This window comes from Emydura macquarii, unplaced genomic scaffold (assembly GCF_026122565.2).
Source record: "Emydura macquarii macquarii isolate MOO-44397 ecotype Brisbane River unplaced genomic scaffold, CSIRO-AGI_Emac_v2 contig_1551, whole genome shotgun sequence".
Classification (NCBI taxonomy): domain Eukaryota; kingdom Metazoa; phylum Chordata; order Testudines; family Chelidae; genus Emydura; species Emydura macquarii.
In genome coordinates this window covers 12298699-12313092 of record NW_027131688.1, presented here as the reverse complement: position 1 = coordinate 12313092, position 14394 = coordinate 12298699, and the positions used below count along the sequence as shown (strand labels likewise).

Sequence of the window (14394 nt, the reverse complement as noted above, 5' to 3'; positions counted from 1 at the left end):
ATTACTGAGCTAGCACTTTAAAGCCCTCTCAGTACAAAGTGCAAGAGGAGAACTGTGGAGGAGGGGTTGGAGAGAAGGAGAGAGAGACTCACCATCTGCCCAGTGCAAGGAATGAGTTAATATACTGAATAAATCGTGGGCCACCAGAACATTAGGCTAACAAAAATGAATACAACAAGAAGATGGTTGTTGGGAAGAAAAGGGCTTTTAAAAACGCCTGAATCCATTTTAATAGTTTTAGTGGCATAATTTCAGCTGCATGAAGGTGTCTTCTCCCTTCCCTCCCCACACCATGTTTAATGGCAACTTTGAAGAGCTATTTCAGTGATGGCACAATGTAAACATACCTTAAAAGCCAGCCTCCTCCCCTCCCAGTGTTATAGGTTGTTCACTTGTTAGAAGACACATCATCATTATTACTGAAAACAGAACAGGTCTTTGAGTGCACTTCCCATGGAATGCTGGTCAGCTGGACTTGCTACGTTAGAAATACATACGCATCTCATTTATACTCCACTTTCTAACAGGAAATTTAATAGAACTAGCAGACGTGCTCATTCCATGTGTGCACAAATTTGAATTTTGCATTTGTGCGCGCATTAAAGGGGCATCAAGATCTCCCCGCACCCCCAATCACACATGGAAAATGCAGCCAGTCCTGTCTGTATCAAACCTAATTCTATTGTGCCTACATGCCAATTAACACGGTTTCACCCAATGTCTTTATTAATGAATTGGTGACTTAATTATAGGCTTGGACTTTTATCAGTCACTTTATTTTAATTTATTAATTTATTTTTATAATTTTTAATTTTAATTAATTTATTAAATTTATTTTAATTAAAACCCTTTTGGTTTTATCCCTTTTTAATTGTAGAAGACTTCAGTGTAAAATATCCGGGGGCCATCGATCACCCTGAAGATGATCAACTTCATATTGCAAGCAGTCAAGTATATAATTTATATTCAGTCTTGCTTGGACTATACCTTACCATCTCAGCCTTTATGCCCTATAACCCTTCCCACCCACCTACTATACAGCAGAATTTTGCAGGTCAACAATAATGCAGCCAGTGTTAACTCTAACGTTTTTTTGGAGAAAGGCAGATCAGGAAGGTTTGTTCTCCCTGTCTCATAACACAAGAACAAGGGGACATTCAATTCAATTAAAAAGGTGGCAAAATTCAAAACTGATGGAAAGAAACACTTTCACACAATGTGTCAGATTGTGGAACTCACTGGCAAAGGAAATTATTGATGCCAAGAACCAGATTCTGAAAAAAGGGATTAATTATTCTGGAAATCCACATAAATAGCCAATGACAGCAAAACTTTGAAAGAAAAATTAAACCTCAGATTTCTGGGCTTAAGCCAATCGCTAACAACTAGAAACCTGAATGAGCCCTAGAGTCAGGGGCAGATTATCCCACATTTGCCTACTGCGAGGTTCCTACACGTTCCTCCAAAGCATCCACCGTCGGCCACTGTCAGAGAGACCGGATACTAGATTAGATGAACCTCAGGTCTGATCCCATCTGGAAGTCCTATATTTTTGCAATACTAATCTCAAATTCATATTCAAGCCAGCAGGTTTTCAGAATGAAAAATGCGGGTTTACTTACTGGAACTGGAGGTTCTTTGAGATGAGTGGTTCCTCTCTGGATTCCAAATGTGGGTGCGCATGCATGCCATGTGCTGGAGCTGGAACTATTTGTAGGAGTGTCTGTCGACCCGTGTATGTGTCGGCCACGTGGTGCATCTGAGGTCTTATGAGAATGCATGGGTCAACGTCCCTCCAGGTCGCTCTTACCGACAGGCACAGAGCCTGTAGCAAAGGGGATGGGGATGGTATTGGAATCCAGATAGGAACCATGCATCTTGAAGAACCTCCAGTTCCAGTAAGTAATATCCATTTCTTCTTCAAGCATGGGTCCGTATGTGGATTCCAAACGTGGGTAGCATAGCGAGCAGTACTCAGAATGGAGGTGGGAGCAAGGGTTCTGTAGAAGTAAGAGTTTGTAGGACTGCGTGGCCAACTGCCGCATCTGCTGCTGCTGATGGTGCAATGGCGTAGTGAGCAGTGACAGTGTAGACAGAGGACCATGTGGCTGCTTTACGAGACGTCAGCGAGGATGGTAGACGTGGTGACTTGTGCGCGCGTTGGTAGGTGGTGGAGAGACTCAGGAAAGGGAGTAACTGTGATGCATCAGGAGATCCATTTGGAGAGGTGCTGAGAGGAAAGAGTGTGGCCTCGGCAACATTCTGCAATGGTGAGGAAAAGTTTGGGCAAGGTTTGGAAAGCATGGGTGCGTTGAAGATAGAAAGCCAATATGCGGTGGACATTGAGGGAATGTAGTGCGCGCTCTCTGAGGGACGCATATGGTTTAGGGTAGAAGGTTGGGAGGTGAATGGACTGGTTGAGATGAAACTGTGACATCATCTTAGGGAGGAATTTCAGATGGACTCGCAAGGAGACCTTGTCTTCATGGAGGACTGTAAAGGGTGGGTCAGCCAATCATGGCTGCCAACTCACTAACCCATTGAGCAGAGGTGATTACTACCAAAAAGATCACCTTCATGGAGAGGTGGGTGAAAGAGGAAGTGGCCAGGGGTTCTAAGGGCGGCCTACTGAGGATCGAGAGGACGAGGTTGAAGTCCCAACGAGGGATGGGTTTGTGGATGGATAGGAAGGTGTTGAGGAGACCACGTAGGAACCTGGCTATGGATGGGTAGGTAAAGGTGGAGAAGCCATCAATTGGCAGGAGGAAGGCACTGAGTGCTGCCAGATGAACCTGGATGGAGGAGTGGGCATGGCCTGAGAATCAAAGATGGAGAAGATAATCGAGGATAGTGGGGACAGAGACTGGGTCCATAGGGTGGTGGTAGAATGCCCATGCAATGAAGTGTCACCCATATGCTAGAACATGCTACCAAGCGAAGTGGAATCTGCTATGTGAAAGGACGTCATGCACTGTTAAGCACACGGTCTACGAGTGAGCCCCATCCAAATACCAGGCTGTGAGGTGAAGTAGTTCTGGGTGGGAATGTCAGAGCCAACTGTGTGCCAGTGTGAGGAGATTCAGGAGAAAGAGAAGGTGGATTGGAGGCTAAGCAGAGAAGTGCAGAAGGTCGGTGAACCAATATTGGTGAGGCCAAAAGGGAGCGATGAGGATGAGGACTGCCTGGTCCCACCATACCTTGCAGAGGATCTGCCCGAGGAGTGGTATGGTTGGAAGGTGAATCAAAGTCCAGGTGACCGTGGAGAAGAAGCGCATCACCCTGAGTGCCTTGCCCAAGAGCGCCCTTCGAATGGAAGAGGGGACACTTCTGGTTGGTTGGCGTTGCAAAGAGGTCCCAGCAAAGCGTGCCCCACAGGTGGAAGATGGAACTCCCACTCGTGATTGTTGGGGAAGGAACGACAGAGTATCTGCAAGGGTGCTGTTGGTGCCTGGGAGATGGACTGCGTGGAGTGTGAGTCCGTTCCTGAGGCACCAGTTCCAAAGGTGAATGGCTTCCACACAAAGGGCCGGAGACCAGGCTCCACCCTGTTTGTTTAGATAAGCAACAGCCGTCATGTTGTCAGATAGGCTTTGCATGTGATGGGAGTGAATGAGGTGCAGAAATACCTGGCAACTGAGGTGGAGGGCTTGTAGTTCTGATGTTTATGTGCATCCTGGCCTCTGTGGGGGACCATAAGCCCTGGGCTGTGCAGCCTTCCAGATGAGAGCCCCAGCCCATTAGCAAATTATCCGTGGTGAAGGTGGTGCAGGGTTGAAGAGAGTGCTGGCCAAGACCTTGGCTGAGTTGCCCCACAAGAGGGAGGTCAAGACCAGGGGGAAGGGGGGAAGAAACCCTTTGTTAAGGTAATCTACTTCCGGGTCATAGACGGTGCGAAGCCACAAATGGAAACATCACATATGGAGTCACAGAGGTGTAGGCCATCATATGGCTGAGGAGGGAGAGGCACTGGCAGAGATATTTGTGGGGACAATGGCGGAGTTGTACAATGAGAGAAGTAAGGGCAGCGAAGTGGTCCGCCAGCAGAAAGGCTCTACCTGGGAGTCTAGTTGAACTCCTATGAAAGCGAACTTGCAAGTAGGTCAACTTGTTCTTGATGACTTAGATCCCCAGGCCAGCAAGGAGGTCCCATGAAGTGCAGCTGGTGATCAGGAGACGTTTGTGGGACAATGCAGCCAGGAGCCAGTCATCCAGATATAGGAACGACGACTGGCCAAGACATCTCATTTAGTCCGCCACTACCGCCAAGACCTTCGTAAAAACGTGGGGAGCAGTGGCTATTCCGAACGGCAGAACTCAGGCTTGATAGCGTGAGTGTCCCATCATGAAGCAAAGGAATATGTGATGGGCGGGGATGTATGTCCACATGGAAGAATGCATCCCTCATACAGACAGCTGCAAACCAGGCTCCAGAGGGAAGGCAGAGGATAATTTGGGGAAAGGGTAACCATGCAGAAGTGGAACTTGTGGATGAAGCGGTTCAGAGCCCAGAGGTCTAAAATGGGGCAAAGGCTGCCCCCTTTCTTCAGTAAGAGGAAATAGGGGGAGTAGAATCCACAGCCACAATACTGGCATGCAACACACTCTATCACACTCTTCTGGAGGAGGATGTGTGCTTCCTCTCGGAGGAGATTGTGTTGTGATGGATCCTCAAGTCCCCCATGGGGAGGATGACAAAGAGGTAAGGAGAAGAACTCCATTAGGTACCCCCAGTATATGATATACAACATCCAGTGATCGGTGGTAATCTTGCTCCAGCTGCAGGCAAATCGAGCAAGACAGAACCCAAAGATGACCAGAGGGACCACAAGAGAAGGGGAGGACAGTTCGCAAGTCTCAAGGGAGGAGTCAAAATGGGTGTGTGGAAGGGTGTTGGGGGAAATGAAGAGGCGGCAGAGATGGTCTGGCAGAATATTGAGGTCACTGAGAACATTGATGTCAGAGGGACTGGTCCTGCTGGCATGGAGGATGAGGTTGGTAGGCAGAGCAGACCAGGTAACGGAGGCAGAAAGAGGACCGATCCTGGCAGTGAGTTGGGGCTGGAGTATAAAGGCCCAAGGACTGCAGTGTGGTGCGCGAGTCTTTGAGTAATGAAGACTCTCGTCAGTCTTGTCACTAAGAAGTTCTTGATTGGCAAATGGGAGGTCTTCAAGTGTGGTCTGGGACCTCCTTTGGGAAACCTGAAGTCACTAGCCAGGCGTCTCCGTGCAGCATTACTCCCGAAGCCAAGGAGCTGGACACTGTCTGCTGCATCTACTTCAGCGTAGACGGTTACTTTGGCAACCAGTTTGCCCTCCTCAATTACAGACTTAAACTTAGTCCGCCTGTTCTTCGGGAGAGACACCTGAAATTCCACCAATCTGAATGGAAGTCAGATTTTGCCAGTATAATCCGGTAACTGGGAACACAGAATTATAGCCCTGCCAGAGTATAGACTTTAAATCTAATGAGGTCTAGTTTCTTGGCTGCTCTATCCGGAGGGTGCTCTTGAAGTGCTGCTGTCGAGCATGTTCTATTGACACTTGAACCACTAAAGAACTGGTTCCGCCCACTTAGGTGTAGGTGCACACAATGCTGGGGCATGCTAAACAGCCTGAGTCCGTTGAAGAAGCGCACTGTATATGGGAAAAGCGGCGCGTGAGGGTCCCGCTGGTTGTAGGATATTCAGGAACTTGTCCTGGGGGTCTTTTATGTCTTCTGTCAGGAGGTTAAAGACTTTAGCCATGTGTTGGAGTAGATCCTGGTATTGACCATGATCGTCCAGAGATGAAAGAGGAGGAGGGATGAGCGCTTCATCTGGGGATGAAGAAGCTCCTGCCGGAATCAATGGCTCCAGCGGTTCCATTGGCACCGCTGGTGCTGGAGATGTGGCATCCTGGGGTTCCTCATAGACAGAGGAAGGAGCTGTATAGACTGGCGAAGGCGGACGATGAGGTGGCGGCGGTACCCCATGGCCATGGTAGGGGTCCCAATGATACCAATATATCCAAGCATACAGATCCGCTGGTACTGGTAATCCTCAAGAGTACTGGAACCATGTGTCCAGGTGAGGTAGATATGCTGGTGCGTAGGGCAGGTGTTGCGACTCTGGACTATAAGGGCACGCGTGTGAAAAAGCAGGCTCTTGCTCTGAGGACCGCTTGGAAACGGAGGGTTGGTCCGGGAAGAGTGGTGCCATTGGAGTGGTCAGAGCCAATGCGGGGCAACTCTGCACCAATGTCCCGGCCTGCAGGACCTATGGTGCAAAGAGTAGCAGATTGGGCCAGTGCATGCACAGCACAGGTTGCATGATTCCAGAGGGTCCTGGCGGTGCGGGTGGAGCCAGGAGTGGAGGGGGTGGGCTCTGCGACTGAGGCCACAGATGATGACGGTTGATCTCGATGACGTTTTGTTTTGTATTCTGTCCAAGTCTTCTTGGGCAGAGGGGCAGCCGGATCGTCACACGATTTCTCACCTGACCTGGGGCTCAGGAAAACAACGCTGTGTTTCAAGGTGGTCCCTCTTGGAGAGTCGCCCTTGTTCCCAGGAGTGGGGCTTCTTATGAGCACGGTGGGGATTAGCTGGTGTTGCCAGAGCCGTCGGTGTCGCCCTGGCTGGAGAAGCACTCATGGGTGGTGAGGCCAAATGCACCGGTGGATCCAGCGGTGTCACAGTCGAATGCGCACGCGGGTGCATCATCTCCTCCAGGAGGTGCTTTCAGAGCTGAAGCTCTCGAGCTTCATGAGTCTGCAGTGGAAAGGAGCGGCAGATGGAGCAGCAGCCAACGACGTGGGTTTCACCCAGACAATAAAAGCAACATTGGTGTTCGTTGCTCACAGAGAAGGAGTGCAGACATGAAGCAGAGCTTTTAAAGCTGGCTTGCCAGGGCATAGCCCCCCTGGGCGGGTGGGATGCCCCACACAGGGTGAAATAGCAACTACTACACGATTCCTAGCTACTATATGAAGAAACTTTGAAAAAGCTACACACAGCCACATCACTAGAAAGCTACGCAGTACAGACGAGAAAGAAGAAGGGTTCTGACTCTAGCCATGAAACTGTAAGAGGGAACTGCAGGGGTGTCGACCTGCGCAGCCTCATAAAGACCTCGGATGCACCATGTGGCCGATGCACGATGTACACGCGGGTCGACGGACGCTACTACAAACGGTTCTGGTTCCCACGCATGTGCACCCATGTTTGGAATCCACATAGGGAACAGCACTCATAGAAGAACAGAAAAGTATTTCAACACAGAGCCTGTCATTGTGAAAAATCTGGACTGAACTCTTGGGGCCACACTCTGATGGCAGGTGGAGCTGCAGATCACAACATCAAGGCATTCAGACAGAGTAGGGTGAGAAAAAAAAAACAATTGTGTGCATAATTTAGCAGAAACTCCTCTAGCCAAGAGCAAAAGACGTCAGCATTGCAGAGATTTCTCCCCACTCCCCCTTGGCTAGAAAGATACTAGTGGCAATTTCAAGGCCTTGGAGGGATGCATACTGGGGAAAGGAGGAAATAGTCTGATCCTCATCAGTGGTGGGGTGGGGAGGGGAAGGGGGGAGAGAGATCTATGTTTAATTGGGGAGGCAGGGAGGGCAAAGATCCTTCACACTGAAGTCTTCTAGAACTTAAAAGGGATAAAACCAATAGAGTTCTACAGAAATATATTAGAGTTTTGTAAAAGTTACTCTAAAATCCTAAAAGAATTTAGTAGGCAAGGAGATCCTTTATATATATTTTTCCTGAGACATTCTCTAGTACTTCATAGTACATATGCATTCCTATTCAACCCTACAGAATGATTCAGCAAGCCCTATAGAAAAGTTGTCACTTTCTAATAAATTTTAGAGAACTTTTCCAAAAAATAAGGAATATGGAAGACAAACCCCAAAGCCACTTCTCTCTTTCACACATGCACAACCAAATTCTCTTACTTTTTTCTTACTGCAGTAGATCTGCCATTTCTTTTCTGCCGGAAGTGCAAACATGGCTTCTCGGTGTTTGTCTGTGAGGTCAAGTTCATCCTGGGGGGAAAACATAAACACAGAATTTTAATCACAAAACAAAACAAAAAATTCAGGTACATGATGTAAGTCAGTCAATGGAGAACTACAACACAGCATAATGACAGCCATGCAACTTCCCTTCCTCCCAAAGACTATTGATTTGTCAGGATCAATAATGATAATTATCTTTTTATTATTCATGACCCCTGTGAATTCAGTGTCACAGCTAGACTGCAGGAGCAAGTAGGTTGTAAATCTCTTTGCACAGCTCCTTCCGGAAAGCAACCTTATTACATTTAGGAAGACATGCATTTTGCCAAGTACACCTATCTAACCAAGAGCTGGACCCCAAATTTCCAATATATTACAGCAGGCTGAAAGTAACTGTACAAAACAGAGTTAAAGCTCCATATAGAATCATAGAGTTGGAAGGGACCTCAGGAGGTCATCTAGTCCAACCCCCTGCTCAAAGCAGGACTAACCTCAGTTAAATAATCCCAGTGAGGGTTTTGTCAAGCTGCACCTTAAGAACCTCTAAAGATGGAGATTCCACCACCTCCCTAGGTAACCCATTCCAGCGCTTCACCACCCTTCTAGTGAAAAACTTTTTCCTAATGTCCAACCTAGACCGTTGCTCCTTGTTCTGTCGTCTGCCACTACTGAGAACAGCCTAGCTCCATCCTCCCTGGAACCCACTTTCAGGTAGTTAAAGGCTGCTATCAAATCCCCCTCATTCTTCTCTTCTGCAGGCTAAACAAGCCTAGTTCCCTCAGCCTCTCCTCATAAGTCTTGTGCTCCAGCCCCCTAATCATTTTTGTTGCCCTCCGCTGGACTCTCTCTAACTTCTCCACATTCTTGTTGTAGTGGGGGGCCCAAAACTGGACACAATACTCCAAATGCGGCCTCACAAATGCCGAATAGAGGGGAATAATCATTTCCCGCAATCTGCTGGCAATGCTCCTACTAATGCAGCCCAATATGCCATTAGCCTTCTTGGCAACCAGGGCACACTGCTGACTCATATCCAGCTTTTTATCCACTGTAACCCCCAGGTCCTTTTCTGCAGAACTGCTGCCTAGCTCGTCGGTCCCCAGTCTGTAGCTGTGCATCAGATTCTTCCGTCCTAAGTGCAGGACTCTGCACTTATCCTTGTTAAACTTCATCAGATTTCTTTTGGCCCAATCCTCCAGTTTGTTTAGGTCCTTCTGTATCCTATCCCTACCTTCCAGGGTATCTACCACTCCCTGCATCTTAGTGTCATCTGCAAACTTGCTGAGGGTGCAATCCACCCCATCTTCCAGATCATTAATGAAGATATTGAACAAAACCGGCCCCAGGACCGACCCCTGGGGCACTCCACTTGTCACCGGCTGCCAGCCAGACATGGAGCTATACGTAGTATAGTATAGTATAGCGTATAGTGCATGGAGCTATATGAAGTAATACGTTTAAGACAAGCAAGATGCAGAATGGTTAACTAGGATCTTCCCAGCCAACTCGAATAATTACTTCTACTCTGCATATCTGCATGGAGTCACGCTACTCCAATCATCCACATTCTTATTATTTGTATTACAGTAGCACCTAGCAGGCCCAACCAAGATTGCTGCCCCGCTGTGCTAGGTGCTGTATAAACAGAGGAAGAGCCCAGTGCCTACCCCAAAAAGTCTAAAAAACAGACAAGGGGAGGCAAAGTGCTGGGAGAAAGGAATTGGTATCATCCCCATTTTACAGATGGGGAATTGATGCACAGCAAAGTTAAGTGACTTGCCCAACATCACACAGAATGCCTGTGGTGCAAGAATTGAAGCCAGATCTCCCGAATGCCATTCCAATGCCCAGAGATAGTATAAGCATGGCCATACAAAGAATGCAAGAACTCACTTCAATAATCATCTATCAGATTTGCTGCAGAAATCTCCTATATCACCACTTTGTCTACTCTGCTTACAACTGAATGACAAAAGTTTGTCTGGCTGAATTTGAACTTTTCTTAATAAAATTACCATCTGTTTTTTGTAACGTGGCAGCCTCCAGAGCCCATTCAGGGATCAGGGGCCCAATGTCCTGAGCACATACAAACACAGAACAAGAATGATGGTCCCCTGCCTCAAAGAATTTACAAGCCATCTAGGGTTGCCAATTTTGGTTGGGCGTATTCCTGGAGGTTCCATCACATGCCAATCTTTAATTAAAGAGTAATCTTCAATTCCTGGAGACTTTAGGACAATCCTGGAGAGTTGGCCACCCTACATGAAGCAGTCCAGCTGGGATAATCCAGGCACATATTCCATTCAATATAATCTAGGACATAGGAAAGTAAGTCTCCATCTTCCAAAACAAAAACCAAAAATCAATGGCCACGCGTTCACAAAGCACACCAATTCATGCTACAAGACACCTGGTCCAGAGGCATGTACCCTGGCTTTTTTGATTACAATCAAAAGGAAACTAAGTAGTTTTAAAAACTGGTGCATTGTCACTGCACACCTCCTTTGGTAGAAGCTATTGCGCATCACAATGCTATGCACTTAGTACAGCTCCCAGTGGGCAAAAGTAGGGGGAAACAGTCAAAAGTGAGCTAGATACAAGTTATTGAACATATCTGATTTCACTTCCAAAGGAAATTGGTCCGGCGCAGAACAGGTATCCTGGAACCTTTTCAATTACACACACAGAGGAGCTTTACGTCTTACATTTATTGATCATTTGTTCAAATCAATGCAAACTGACTTTGCTAGTACGTACAAGAAGATTTACAACAAAGTCCTGGATTTCTAGAAGCACAGCAAGCATAACGGCTGAAAAGAAATCTATTAAGCAACGTAACTGATATGCCGGAGAAAGAGAAAGGAATACAATTCTAAGGACAAATGGGTACTAAAAACTCCCATCTTTTCCCCCCACCTAGAAAGCACAACAGGCAAGCCCTGCTTTAAGGCATAACCCAGCACCCACTGAAATCTATGACAACCTTGTGGCTAAGGAAAGGACTGAGACTTGAGAAATTGGGGCTTAATAGCTGGCTCTGCAACAGGCTTCTTCTATAAGCTGGGGCACATTACAATCTCTGTGCCTCAGCTCCTCATCTGTAAAATGGAGATAATACTTCCTTTCTCCTGGTTATTTAGGCCTGGTCTACACTACAGAGTTTTATCGACCAAAGTCAGCTTTGATGGACAAAACGGAGGTGGTGTACAAATTGCAATCAACCTCCTGCTGACAAAACTGCCCTGTTGTGTTTTTTTGACAAAATAGAACCACCTCGACGAGAGGTGTAGGGCTTTTGTTGTCACAGTTAGGGCAATGCAGTGTCAATGTAGACATTGCATCCCCTTACACAGGCTGCGGGGCTATCATTCTTGTCAATTTCACTGCTCTGCTGTATCGGTGAAATTGACAAGATAGCCCAAGCCCCGCCTGCCACAAGCAGGGGTGTCTGGTTCTTGCTCCCAGTTGGGAGCGGTGCAAGAAGCCCGGGCTGCCACAAGCACAGGCAGCTGGTTCCCACTCCTAGCTGGGAGCGGGGTGAGAAGCCCGAGCGGCTGGTTCTCGCCCCCAGCTGGGAGCCAAGGCCAGAAGTCCAGGTGTTTCTCCACCTGATCCCCGCTGGGGCAGCCTCCTTAACTATATGGCTGAGCCGTGAAATTGACGTGGCTGCCAGTTCCGAAGGACAGAGTGGAACAGAGAAGCCCCACGTGGCTTTCCCCAGCTCCCAGGAGGGACCGGGGGGGGGGCAGAGCCCACAGAGACAGGGCTCTCAGCTCCCCCCACTGCCCTTTACGTCGGTGCAGGCGCTCCTGGTGAGGACGCACTCCACCATCCCAAGGTGGGTAGTGTGGACATCAGCCATTGCAGTAATTACAGCAGTGGCTGTAAGTCTACCTATATTAGGTCAATTTATTTTTTGTGTGTAGACAAAGCCTTAGATTGTAAAGCTCTTTGGAAAAGTGACTGTGTCTTACTATGTGTGTGTGTGTGTAGTACCCAGAACAAAGGGGCATTGATCTCAGGGAGGCCTCTACGCATTGCTGTACAGATTATTATTATTAATAATAGAGTTCCACAAGTCTAACCGAGGACTGAGTGTGGGAGAGTGTTTTAAAAGTTACACAACTCCCACAGAGTAAGCTTTGTAGACTGCCATTGTTTTATAATTTAAAGTTAGACTCTCTCAATAATATTTACTGCATTGTAAAAAATTTGTGCAGAAGTCAAGATATATTGACCCAAGAGGAAATAGAGATCATGGTAAAAATAGAGCTGGGGGTGAAGAATTGAAAAAAAAAAAAAAGTTCTGTTTCAGGTTAAACCACAAACAAACTTTTTGAAAAGTTTTCAGCAATCAAAATTTCAAGTTAGGTTGAACCTTTACATTTTGATTAGACTTGAAAAAAATATTTTTTTGATTTCAGGCATTCTGACAAAAACAAGAAGGAGGATCAGTCTGACAAAACAGCCAGAAGAAGAGGATATGGTCATGGTGGTGACAGTTCAGCTCTAGTGAAGAAGATTGCTAGGAATAAAAAAAAACCCCAAAAACAAACAATAAGAGTAGAACACATACTTGGGCGGGTGAGGGGGGGAGAGAGAGACGAGACTATGTATTTAGATATATTTTCTAGTTGTAAAAATGTATTTATCCCTAACAGTAAATTTCACTGTATCCCATTTCCAAGCAAGTTTAATTGTAGAACACAGCACTGCGTTATTCAGAAACACCTATGCAATGACATCCTTGTAGTATATTTGAAAGAGGCATGTTTAAGTCAATAGCACGTGGCAACAATTGAATGTGAAATTCCTCATAATCAGTGACTAATGAGTGTTATTGTCAGCAATAATAGAAACATACAAGTGAAGGCCTGATTCTCCACAGTAGTTTGGATCCATGGAAACTATGCTGTAAGGGCCACTTCTGGCTTTTTGGATTTTATGCACACCCACAGAAGATTTGTTTCCCAGGAAAGAGTCATGGTATTCTGCTCCATGGACACTTAAAATTAAGCAGCCATAGCTTGTCCTTCTAACCCACAATTGCTTTGAAACTAGGAGTAGGAAGAGGAATTCTATTCCAAGTTTTTGAAGCCAACTGCTCAAATCTCAATTCATGAAGTTCACTTGCAACTCTGCCACAGAGCCAGAACAGTGCGGACCCTCAGAATCCTTTGTAGGTCCAATTAACAATCATGCATTGAATAATGAGACAGGGAGATTCCAGCTGACAACTAACTTTATAGCCCATTTGTGATTTGTGCTCTCACTCTTAAATCGTGTGAATCAGGTGCCTGTCTCAGTGATGGACTGAGAACACAGGCTAGTCTGGCATAGCAGTGGGTCACGGTCGGTCAGTCGCATGCACACACCCCTCTCCTTCATTGCACTTCAGCCCCCTCTTCCACCAGCCTTCCTACCCACCTCCTTGCCCACTCCCGCAGAAAGATTTGCCAGTTGTGCCATTTTAAATATTCCATTTCAATTACGTCTAAGACACACAAAACAGACTTATTCTGGTACTAAAAGGAAGTCTCTACCCAGAGTGTTTTTACTGGAAACATATGCTACTTTTAATTATTTATCCCATATAGTTAAACTATTCACCCTTAGATGAGGAAACCCATTTCCACGTCAAAACTCTATTTGAAGATGAGTGTTAAAGCCCATTGGGAATTTAATTCAAAAAACTTTATAGGCTGTTTCTGGCAGGTACAATATACTAGTGTAATCATTTGCTTTGCTAACGTCTCAATGCCATTTCACTTGAAGAAACTGTGGCTGCTCTGAAGTTTCTCTCCCCCAAACACAACTAGTGCAAGCCGCTAATGTATTTTGCCCAAAGTTAGCGTTAAAACAAGTTGGGTTTTAACTCATTACTTTAAATGGTGATCTGTGTAGCAAAGAGAGCTGGGAAGCACTATTGTATGTTTAGTGTAGTTTCCTTTCCGGAAGAGAAAGCAGCAAGTTTTAAAGGTTGGGGTGAATAATGCATTTAGAGTAATAGCACTGAAGGGTTCAGAGGCAAATGGGAAGAAAACAAGAGCAAGAGGGATGCAAGCTGGGTAACCCATGCCAAACAAACAAGAGTCCCTGCCTTGAAAGAGCTTACAGTTTAAAAACACAAACCACAAAACAGAGTTCTGAGCTGGAACGCTCCAGAGAACCAGTGGTTAACTCAGAAATTGTTTAGAAGGGTGCTTGCCAGACACCAGTTCTAACTACTTGTTAGAACAGTTCAAACAAGTAAGGGTATCAAACAAGGCACAAAAAATCAGGAAGGACCATGCAAGCAAGAAAAAAAAAATCAATTGAGAGGAGCCTAGGAAGCAGGATGTGGGACTGGAAAGACTCATCAAGGAGTTGGGTTGTGTATGTACCTACATGAGGA

The 14394-nt window shown here is 46.4% G+C and overlaps 1 protein-coding gene across 1 annotated transcript in view; it reads right to left on the bottom strand.

The window, feature by feature from the left end:
• Window positions 1-14394, bottom strand: part of DAAM1 (dishevelled associated activator of morphogenesis 1) — a 172814-nt gene that overhangs the window by 88028 nt on the left and 70392 nt on the right. Inside the window, exon 3 of the mRNA XM_067554883.1 lies at window positions 7938-8027. Within this exon, the coding sequence (XP_067410984.1) occupies window positions 7938-8027 (90 nt within the window). The remainder of the gene's footprint in view (window positions 1-7937; window positions 8028-14394) is intronic.